At 51.3% G+C, this 10,544-nt stretch overlaps 1 protein-coding gene and 1 long non-coding RNA gene across 2 annotated transcripts in view; one reads left to right on the top strand and one right to left on the bottom strand.

Moving 5' to 3' along the window:
- The first annotated feature begins 3,928 nt into the window (after positions 1–3,928).
- CIB4 (calcium and integrin binding family member 4) overlaps positions 3,929–10,544 on the top strand; it is a 70,330-nt gene continuing 63,714 nt past the window's right edge. The window contains exon 1 of the mRNA XM_019537252.1: positions 3,929–4,073. Within this exon, the coding sequence (XP_019392797.1) occupies positions 4,035–4,073 (39 nt within the window). The 5' untranslated portion in view covers positions 3,929–4,034. The remainder of the gene's footprint in view (positions 4,074–10,544) is intronic.
- The window catches only part of LOC109311555, a 21,973-nt gene continuing 15,654 nt past the window's right edge, over positions 4,226–10,544 (bottom strand). Inside the window, exon 4 of the long non-coding RNA XR_002101537.1 lies at positions 4,226–4,236. This is a non-coding gene — a long non-coding RNA (uncharacterized LOC109311555). The remainder of the gene's footprint in view (positions 4,237–10,544) is intronic.

Genomic DNA, 10,544 nt, shown 5'->3' with positions numbered 1-10,544 from the left:
AGGGCAGCTACGGTCTGGAACCAACTTCCAAGAGAAGTGGTGCAGGCTCCTACCCTGGGGGTGTTTAAGAGGAGGCTGGATGAACATCTTGCTGGGGTTGTTTGACCCCAGTACTCTTTCCTGCCACGGCAGAGGGTCGGACTAGATGATCTGCTCAGGTCCCTTCCAACCCTAGAAACTATGAAACTATGAAACACCTGTGGAGTGAAGAGTTTAGAAGGAATCTGGTAAACGATAATCAGCCATGAGGTCACGTGACTCTCACTGCTGCTCACTGATGAATGCAAATGCTACTGCCACTGCCAGGCAGGTGGTTTTAAATTCTGGGTGGAGCAGGAATACTTTGGGTCCCAGACAGAGCATGGTTGAAAGCAGGCTGCCTCTGCATGCATGGATGCTATTCTCCTCTTGCTCTGGCTTAACCCACATTTCTGCTCCTCTTTCTGTGCTCAACCCTTGGGACCAGCTGCTGAAGCACCATCCCTGCCTCCTTCTTGTTTGCTGGAGCCTGGCAGGGTATCCTCAGTAAGATTCATAGCAATGAAGACACAAGCTGCAGACTGGGTAGCAACGGGAGTCTTTCTTCCCTTGACCCACTGTTTGCTGCTCTCAGTCACTGCCAGGAGGCCCTTTCTTCCAAGGAGGCATTTAGTAGACTCAGTGCAGGGCTTCTTGAAGCTCAGCTAGGTGAGGCCAGCTCCCACCTTGCTTCTCGTGTCTCTCTTCCCCATGGAGAACACTCTGGAGCTGCATTCATCATCTCCAAACTTCACACCCCCCATCAGGTCCAGAACAGACTGCCAAGGTTAAGCGGCAACTTTCACAACTTTCCAGCCGGTCCAAAGTCTCAGTAGCAGGAGGATGGGGCAGCCACCTCCCTGAATAGGAGATGGCTGATTTTTACCTCTGCAAAGGCAAAACATTCCCCGGGTCCTTTCCCTTGAGTGCTGAGCTTGCAACTCACCCCAACTCCTGATTGTCAAGCCATTCACATCATGCTTCATCAGCTCGCATCCTCACTTGGCCGGGTGATGCAAGGTGCAGCCATTACGGTGACTGAGGAGCATGTTAGATCGTGATGCTTTCCAGCTGCAAAACAGCAAAGCATGCCCAGCTACCTGCCAGGGATGCCCTTCTGTGCATCTGGATGTGCAGGGGGGCATTTTTGCTATTTATATGCATACACCAAAGTTCACACCCTGGAAAAAGCACGGAGGTGGGGAGGTCAGCCTCACATGCTTTAGGGTTCAAGAGCTCAGTGGCGAGAGCAATCAACCACAGAGCAGGAGGCCTGACTTCTAAGATCCCATTGAACTTCCTGTTGAGGAGGCTTCAACCTGTGCTGCTTTGTCTTAGCACAGGGCACTAACGCCCACTGTAGGTCAGTCCTGTCCCCAGTTATCTTTGGGTAGCTGAGCCACTGCCCCTTGCTTTTGCTAGTCTCTAGGGACCAATGGATGTTATCACACAGGATTCATCAGGTGTAGGCCCTGACCTGGTCCCATTTGGAGGAAACAAGGACAGGCATTTAGTCTATTCAGAGTGCCCAGGTGGCACAGACACACAGTCCCTGTAGGTCAGGCATCAGTGCAAGACTTTGCTTACAGTCCTGCCCCAATCAAGCCCGAGTTTATTACCCATCCAGTCTCATATATAGCCAGATTCAGCCTGGTGCACTGTGGGGAGATGGTAGTAACTTGGAGGATTGGGTTGGGTTTCCAAGTGACATAGCTGCCTGACTAATAAAGCCTCCCCTAGTGCCCGGGCAGCCCTGGATGCACTACTAGTAGTTTCCTAGCTCTCCCAGATGTGTGGCGCATCTGGTTGCAATGCAGATGTGTTCTGAGTTCTGCTAAGAGGCTTCTCAGTGCAGCTCCCACGCAGAACCTGTGTCCTTAAGGCACCCATGCAGAGGCAGAGCTAGTACTGAAACACAGCAGGGTTAGTACAGCGGCTACCTAAAAAGCAATGGAGCCATGATCCTGAAGTAGCCAAACACAGGCCACGGGAGCTTTAAAAAAAGGGAGCGGGCAACTTGCATGGCTAAATATAAAGGCAAGTCCCAGGTGGTGGGAAATCCCGCTCGGACAATCAAGGTGAAGGGAGAGCAACCTTGTGGTTGCTCTAATTTGCGCCAGGTTGAAACTGATCCCAGCCAGGCTCAAGAGCTGGGGCCACATCGAAGCCATTCCCCCCAGTGCAGACACTTCATGTTCCTGCCCTCCGTGCATCTCAGCTGGACCTGAGCCTGAGTGCTAGTACATGACGGGAATGAGCCTGGTTCAAGCCCTGTAAATCAATGGGAACCTTTTCACTGACGGCTCTGAGTAGGGTGAACGTCCCCATATGCATTTCTCGGCTTTGTCTTCTGGTCTCAGTCATTCTCAGATGTGCAACTCTTCTTTACGGCAGCACTGAGAGACTCCCTTCTTCAGCACTAGCAGGTGCAGCGAGTAAAGAAATACTCCCCAAGGGGGGCTGCCAGGAGATCCCAAAATCGCTGAGGGCTTATGCTTCTGAGCCTACCCTGCCACCTCGCTCTTGATTACTTCACTGACCTTGTTTGAGGGAAGCCGGCTTCCTAATTTTTAATTAAAGCCGTTGCTGGCATTGCAATGCTTAGGAGATGCACGATCAGTGCAACAGAACATCTGCTGCGCTCTCGCCATTAAAAGCTGCTCAGCCATCCTCAGAGGCTGGAGAGATGGATCGGCTCATTAGGGAGCAGCAGGAGGCTGTTTTGCTTATGCATTCCCTCTCAAGTTGCAATGCGAAGGCCCAGAGAGCAGCATCTTCTCATGGGAAGCATTCCCCAGGACCCTCAGCACTGTTGGCTAGCTTGCTGCTGTCACCAGAGCAGAAACAGGCGGCGATTCTAGCACTAAGGAGCATGACAGATGATACCGGCCTGACTTAACAAGCTTTGTTCCAGCTGCCTCTTAGCTCAGCTATGTCTGCTTCTGCCCCAGAGGCCTGAGGAAGGCTACTGTGATATTCAGAAGCTTATCTATATCAACCGTTCAGTTGGTTCAGTTAAAGATGCTTTCTACAAGAATTTGAGCCTGGGGCTAAGGAACATTATTATTACCTCTTCCCTCCCTCAGTTCCGTTTTAGCCCCATTTGGCTTTGCAAAATACAAATCTCGGAGTCCACTTCCCATTTTCTCTTCTTCTCAACTGGGTGCTATTCCTGGCTTCTGCTTCAACAGGAGGTTGGAAATAGTGAGGTTGCCCAAGAGAAGAGCAAAAATTTTTCTTGGACTGGACAGAATGCAAGGGTCTTTTGGGTAAATGTGATATCTTTTATTAGACCAACTAAATAGTTGGAAAAAACTTTTACTGCAAGAGACCTCAGGAGCTAACCACAGAGATAACCGCCCACGAAACTAGTCCTCAAATTTGCCCTGGCTTCCCTGACACTGCGTTTTTGCATCAGTGGCAGGGAAGAGTTTGGGCTTCCCTGATACTGCATTGTTGAGCAAATTGTGGCTCAAATGCATAGAGCTTGTTATAGAGGAGGGTCATCAATTGTTCTCTGCGTTGACCAGGCTGAACGGTAAGGGGCTGGAATTGCAACAAGGGGAACTTCAGTTGCTCACTAAGGAGACTTTTTTTTTGGGGAGGGGGAGAGTTCAGCACTGTAACAGATTACCTGGGAGGTCCCTGACTGGATGGGTTTGGAGCTTGGAGGTTGGACAGACGCTTGGCTGGGCTGGTTCAGATAGCTGGGTCCTGCTTTGAGCAGGGGGCTGGACTAGATCCTGTCTATGATTCAATGAACAGAACTATCCCTATCTCTTTTGTATAACCACTCAGTGAACCCTGACCTAGGAGTGCAGCTCTTGAGCAATTGCAGAACATGACTGTTAATAATGATAATAGCAATTAGCAGGGCCTGTGGCTCAACCCATCAAAAAATGAAACAGATCTTGCCTGAAAAGTCCTCTCCTTGCTGCTGCCTGTCACATGCAGGCAGGGGCATCCCACTGGGGTGTCACTGGGAGGCAAGCACCCATGTCTAATCGTCTGTGACAATGCTAAGGAAAAGGAGGTGGCAGCCTGGCAAACTGTCAGTGAGTTTAGGAAATTGTCAAGAAGGGCGAGAAAAAAAGAGCGAGGGGTTCTTTGGGCCCTGGGAGGTGGTAGACACTGAGCTTATTTCCCAGGGAATAGAAGGGCACAAGAGAAAGGATCTGGTTCTAGTGGGTTTGCTAACCAGGACTGATGGGGGTAGTCCTGTCCGTGGTCATGGGTGGTCTTGTATGGGCTCTGACTGCATGTGTATTCAGAAAAGAGCAATATGAACTGAGAAACAACCTCTCTTTGTCTGTCTAGGATGGTGGGGGGTGGGAATTCATCTGGGAACCTTAAAGGGACTGCAAATTGCTTTGGTTTCATAGTTTCTGGGGTCGGAAGGGACCTGAACAGATCATCAAGTCCAACCCCCTGGTTCCTGACATTACCTCTGTGCTTCGGTGTTCCTGTCCCCTGGGAAGCCAGAAAGATCTTAATTTTCTGTCTGTTGCTTTAGCAATTCAGGTCTTTTTCTGGTTTCACTAGAAGAGTCTAGGGAAGTGTGGATTAGCTGGTAGCATCTAACATACTGAGAAAACGATACACAATTAATTGATAGGGGGGCATAGGATCATAGGAAAGTAGGGCTAGAAGGAACCTCACCGGCTCATTTAGTCCAGCCCCCTGTGCAAGGCAGGATCACCCCTGACTGAATCATCCCAGCAAAGTGTCTGTTCAATTAACTCTTGAAGACTTGCAGGGATAGAGATATCACCACATCTCCAGGCAGCCTGTTCCCATGCCTGAACACCTTCAGAGTCAGAAAGTCCCTCCTCATCTTCGGCCTCAATTTTCCTTGCTGCAGCTTGAGTCCATTGCTCCTAGTCCTGTCCCCTGTAGCCACAGGGAAAAGCCCATCTCCATCCTTTCTATAATCACCCTTCAGGAAGTTGAAGACAGTTATCAAATCTCTCTGTCTTCTCTTCTCCAGACTAAATAGCCTTAGCTCTTTCAGCCTTTTCTCATCAGTTGTTCCTCCCATACCCCTCACCATGCTTGCTGTCCCGCACTGGACTTCTTTCAAAGAGCCACATCTTTCTTGAAGGATGACACTCATTCAGAAACTTTTTAAGATTTCTCCCCCACTACCCCTCCATCTATATTAATTTAGCACAAATCTTTGGGAGACAGGTGAGAGAAAACCCCCCTTTGTTCCATCCTGCCCTTTCGCTGAGGGCTGAAGCTTTGACAAGGCACAACTTGCATTGTTTTAGCTAAAATTGGTTGCTATATCCAGTCTGATAAAGCAGCGCAAACTCCTTTGCAGACATTAAACCAGTTTAAGGCTGGTTTATAGTCATGCCACTTCCATTCCTATAATGCAAGACTATTCCACATATAGCAATACATTCTCATGTTTCTCCACCTCTCCCGGCCCCCTTGAATGCCAGAGCCCATCCGTCAGGTGGTGAGTGACTCTAATTGGCTTTCCCCCTAAATGTTAGGCTTGCTCTGTGCAGCTGAGTAGCTCTCAGACAAGATGAGAAATTGATTCCTGCTGTCGAGATGATGAAAGAAGATTTTTAAAAATGTCTCTGACTCTGAAGTCTTGCGTTTGCCTTGCCAGAGCTTGGGCGGATCTGGAGGTGAACAAGCACCTGCACAGATGGCAGAATTTCTGCTGGCTGACCCCCATGCCAGGATTATGGAGACTGGACTCACCCTCCTGGTAGGTCATGGGGGGAACTATGGAGAATCCTAGAAAATGAGGAGCGGACCAGCAGGCACTGGGGAAGTCCCTGTTCCCCCGAGCACTGCCAGGAGTGACTAAAAATAACGGTCACAAGCTGGCAGAGGGTAGATTCAGACTAGACACCAGGAGGCACGACTTCACTGTCAGGGCGGCTAGGACCTGGAACCAAAACTTCCAGGGGAAGTGGTGCTGGCTCCTACCCTGGGGGTCTTTAAGAGGAGGCTGGATAATCACCTAGCTGGGGTCATTTGACCCCAGTACTCTTTCCTGCCACGGCAGAGGGTTGGAATTGGTGATCTGCTCAGGTCCCTTCCAAAACTACCAACTATGAAACTATGAAACTAGGGTTGAAGGGACCTCAGGAGGTCACATCTAGTCCAACCCCCTGCTCCAAGCAGGACCAGCCCCAACTGTATCATCCCAGCCTAGTATTTGTCTACCTCGGTCTTAAAATCCTCCAAGGATAGAGACTCCACCACCTCTCTGGGTAATCTGTTCCAGTGCTTTACTACCCTCCTAGCGAGAAAAAATTTCCTAATATCCAACTTCAACTTCCCTTGCTGCAGCTTGAGCCCATTGCTCCTTGTCCTGTCATCTGCCCCCACTGAGAACAGTTCAGCTCCATCCCCTTTGCAGCCCCCCTGCAGGGAGGTGAAGGCTGGTATCAGATCCCTCTCAGTCTCCTCTTCTCCAGACTAAATCAGCCCAGTTCCCTCAGCCTCTCATCACCAGTCCTGCCCCCCAGCCCCACAACCATTTTTGTTGTCCTCCGCTGGACTCTCTCCAATGTGTCCACATCCTTTCTGTAGTGAGGGGCCCAAAACTGGACACAGGACTCCAGATGTGGCCTCCCCAGTGCTGAATAGAGGGGAAGAATCACTGCCCTCGATCTGCTGGCACCACTCCTCCCAATGCAGCCCAAGATGTCATTAGCCTTCTTCGCAACAAGGGCACACTTGCAACTGGTCATGCATCTGCTACTTATGATGGAGTCTAGTTAGTGTAGGGTGAAATAAGAGGCAAAATAGCCCAGTGTCCACCCACCCAGGCCACCCTGCTGACCTGAGTACGGAACTAGATATTCCACGTGGCCTTGTCTGCCTGGGGGCTTGTAGCCATATGCATACAGCTGCACAGTGCTATTGGCAGCGTGCCTGCAGCTCACACCAGCACAGATCATTGGCACTAGGATAAGCATCGTGCACACTTGGAGCTTCGTACCAGTGGAGTTGCAGTGGGATAGAAGATGGTGCCTTAACTGTGGCTGTCCCAGGTGTGCTGGCTAACCGAGGCAGTGACATAGCCTCATTTCCTGGACCTGACATGCAGGAAGCAGGAGGTAGTGGCTGGGGTGACTGCACCACACTCCTGAGTGGGGCATGGAGGTAGGACAGAGTCAGGGTCCAGGGCTCTGGTGGGAGTGGGGGTAGGCCCACTGGGAGCTTTTTCAATGACACGTTCAGCTTCCCAAGCTTTGCGGCCGTTTCTTGCCAGCCTCTTTCATTCTCTTGGCTCCGCACTGGCGCTGTGTGTCTGCGAGGCTGGGAGTCTACACTTCCTTGATAAATGGCGAGCTTGCTTTGCAAAGCAATCAATAACGAGCTCTTTAAATGGTATTGTGTTTGGGCTAATAGCATTAGCAAATCTGGAGGGAATTAAGGAAATAACAACTGGCTTTATTAAGAAGCTTAATTCAATTACCCAAGCAGGAAAGTTTTAAGCCTTGTTCCTGAGCTCCACCTCCCTAGCTCTGCATGCAGGTTGCAGCAGGCACAGAAGGAGAGAGCCGGTAGGAAACAAACCTGCAGAACACAGCACTGCTGGCTGGGTTTAACCCTGGGCTGGTGCAGGCTGTTGGCCATGGCTTGGAGAGAGTCTGGGGCTCAGCTGTTACTACAGAGGCAGCTTTTCCTCTCCAAGGCTGCATAAAATATTGGGTATCATAAAGAAGGAAATTGAAAACAAACCGAAGAACATCATCCTGCTGTTCTACAAAGCCATGGTGTGCACATGTCTTGAAGCCTGTGTGCAGCTCTGGTGCTCCCCTCTCCAAAAAGATGCAGTAAAATTAACCAAGGGAAACCAAAATGATCCAGGGCCTGCAGCAGTTGCTAGACCAGGGGGAGACTGAAAAGGCTGGGACTTTTTAGTTTAGAAAAGCAAAGGCTGAGAGGAGCAAGGATAGAGGTCTATACAGCCATGAAGGGTGTGGACCAAGTGACCAGAGACCTGTTGTTCACCAGGTCCTAGAAGAGATTACAAGGGGGCATCTCTGAAATGAGAAGGTGATAGGTTTAAATCTAGGAAGGGAAAGTACCTTTTTAGGCAGCGTGCAGTTAACCTGCGGCATTCACTGCCACAGGAGGTGGTGGAGGCAGAGAGCACAGCCAGGTTCAGCAAGGGACCGAATGCATTCATGGCTGATACAGCTATTAATAGCTGTTGAACAGACCAGTTGGAGATGTTTCCTCTGGCATCTCTAAATTGGATTGAATAGATCACTCTAGAGCGATCCAATTCAGCGCTCTCCCTCCATAGCCTCTATTCCTGCCACCATCACTGGCAGGCTACTGGGAGAGATAGTCTGGCCTAGGGCGGCACTTCTTACGTGCTTATGCTTGTGTCTTCTCCCAGGATCCCATGCTGAGATAGTGCCGGGCTGCTGGTTACTGCAGCTGAGAGCCAGCTCACGTGTGGGGCATGGAGAAGATGTGCTGCCAAGAATGGGGGAGCTGAGCATGGAGTCCTGGGAGCTGCCCTCCTCAGTGGCTGTCCACAGAGAAGCTGGTGTAAATCCAGGAGAGCCCTATTGATTCAGGTAGGTAGGGAGAAGAGAGGGCATTATGACCTAGTGGATGGGGTGCTCAGGACTCCTGGGTTCTGCCCCCAGCTCTGTCACTGACCTTTTGTGGGACCTGGAGTAAGTCACACCCTTTCCTGCTGCTGTTGCCCATCTAGTCTGCTTCCACTCAGGCTCTGCACTGCAGGGACTGTCCCATGCAATGTGCCAATGCAGCATCTGACATGCTGCAGCCGTGACTGCATTGGGACCCTCGTTTGTAATGAAAAGGCCAACGCTAAGGACTGCAGCCTGGTTCTGCCTATATGTTGCCCCATAGCTACAGCCAGGGACCGACCCTTTGTTTCCATCCAGTCCCGTTGCGTCCTGCCATCAATCAGCTGTGACAGCTGTTTCCCTCTGAAATAACCCTGCCAAGCCCAGCGCTGCTTGTGGTGGAGGCAGAGGAGATGGTATTTTGGGCTTCATTGTTTTCCAATAGGACCTTGCAAAGTCTTTTCTAAGGGGCATCAGCTGGTCTCCGTAAAACTCCCCATCCTGCTCGCTCTGCAGAGCCAAAGAGCAGGGCATTAGCAGGTGGAGCTGCGATAAATAAAGCTCTGGTTTCATTCAAATGCCTGGTGCAGAAGAGCCAAGCCGGAAGGACACGCTGGATCTAATGACATGTTTATCAGGCATCAGCTGTTCTAAGCCCGTTAGAGAATGTCGATGGTGGAAACCGCAGCTGACCCCTTTCAAGGTAGCTGAAGTTCAAGGACACCCAGTCCAAGGCTTGGCCCCTCACAGAGCAGAGCTTGGAGTACGTGGGGCAGCTGCAGGGATAGGAGCCTGCTGATTCAGGGCAGCTCTGTGCTAGCCTGGGGAGAAACTGGTTTAAACTGGAGAGATCAGAAGGGCTCAGCTTTCATCACTGGCCATTCTGAACTGCTCAAAGCTTCCTGAAGGGAGGTGGACAGGGGCAAGGGCCAGCACAGGCTCCCAGGCTTGTGCTGGGATGCCCACCTTAAGTCTCTTGCCATGCTAGAGGTAAAAGACATGCCTGGTTACCAATCCTCCAGGCCTAGAGAGGTTTAAGGTACTCTCATATGGGATTGCTGAAGGCTGGAGCCCTTGTTTCTCTCATCCTGCGAGGTCTGTGTTTAGCCTGCCTAAAGGGGTTGGAAAGGACTGACAGGTCGCTGGAAGGCAAGGGCCCCAGAAAGCTCTGCCTGTGTGCCAAGGGTGTTTTATCAAGCACCCACGCCTGGAAGGGCTTTGCAAGGGGGCACAGCAATATTCCCAGCAAAATTCCTGGAGAAGCAGAAGGTCTCTGGGAGCAGTTGCAATTGCCCAAATGCAGGGGACTGCCAGGGGCAGCACTGAGCCCACTCTCCATTTGCACCCTAGACTAAAGCTGCTCCATCTGGCCAGCCCTGCCATGGGGGAATCTCTGGCTGGGCAGAGTTGCCTCTGTGTTCACCCTCCCAGCACACAGGGCCAGCTGGGAAGTGGGGGGGGTGTAGCTTAGTGACCCCTTGGCGGCTACTGCAAGACGGCAGAGCAACCCTGAGGCAGCTCTAAGATACGACAAGGGTTGAAGTGTCCCCAGCTGTCCCCGGCATGGAAGGCAGAAAGGCCCCGGTGCCCTGCTGTAGCATAGGCTGGAATCAAGGTCACAAGAAAGGACAGAGTGACCTTGACATTTCTCAACTCCACATCCCTGCCCTGTCCCAAGGATGCTCTCTAAGAGAAATCTGGAGCCATTGTACTAATTATGCACCTGGGAAAGTAACAGTGGGGAAGTCTCCGGGGTACCCTCATGTCTTATTAAGCGGTAGAGCAGGTGGTGACAAGGAGCAAGAGCCAGTGGCTGGCAACCTGGTCAGGCCGCAGTTGGAGTACCGAGTCTAGGTTTGGGCACCGCACTTCAGGAGGGATGTGGACAGCATGGAGAGGGTCCAGAGGAGGCCACTCGCATGATCGGGGGCAGCAGGGCAG

This window comes from Crocodylus porosus, unplaced genomic scaffold, assembly GCF_001723895.1.
Source record: "Crocodylus porosus isolate Cpor-Errol unplaced genomic scaffold, CroPor_comp1, whole genome shotgun sequence".
Classification (NCBI taxonomy): domain Eukaryota; kingdom Metazoa; phylum Chordata; order Crocodylia; family Crocodylidae; genus Crocodylus; species Crocodylus porosus.
The sequence above is the reverse complement of the archived record's forward strand: the minus strand, read 5'-3'. Positions and strand labels throughout refer to the sequence as shown.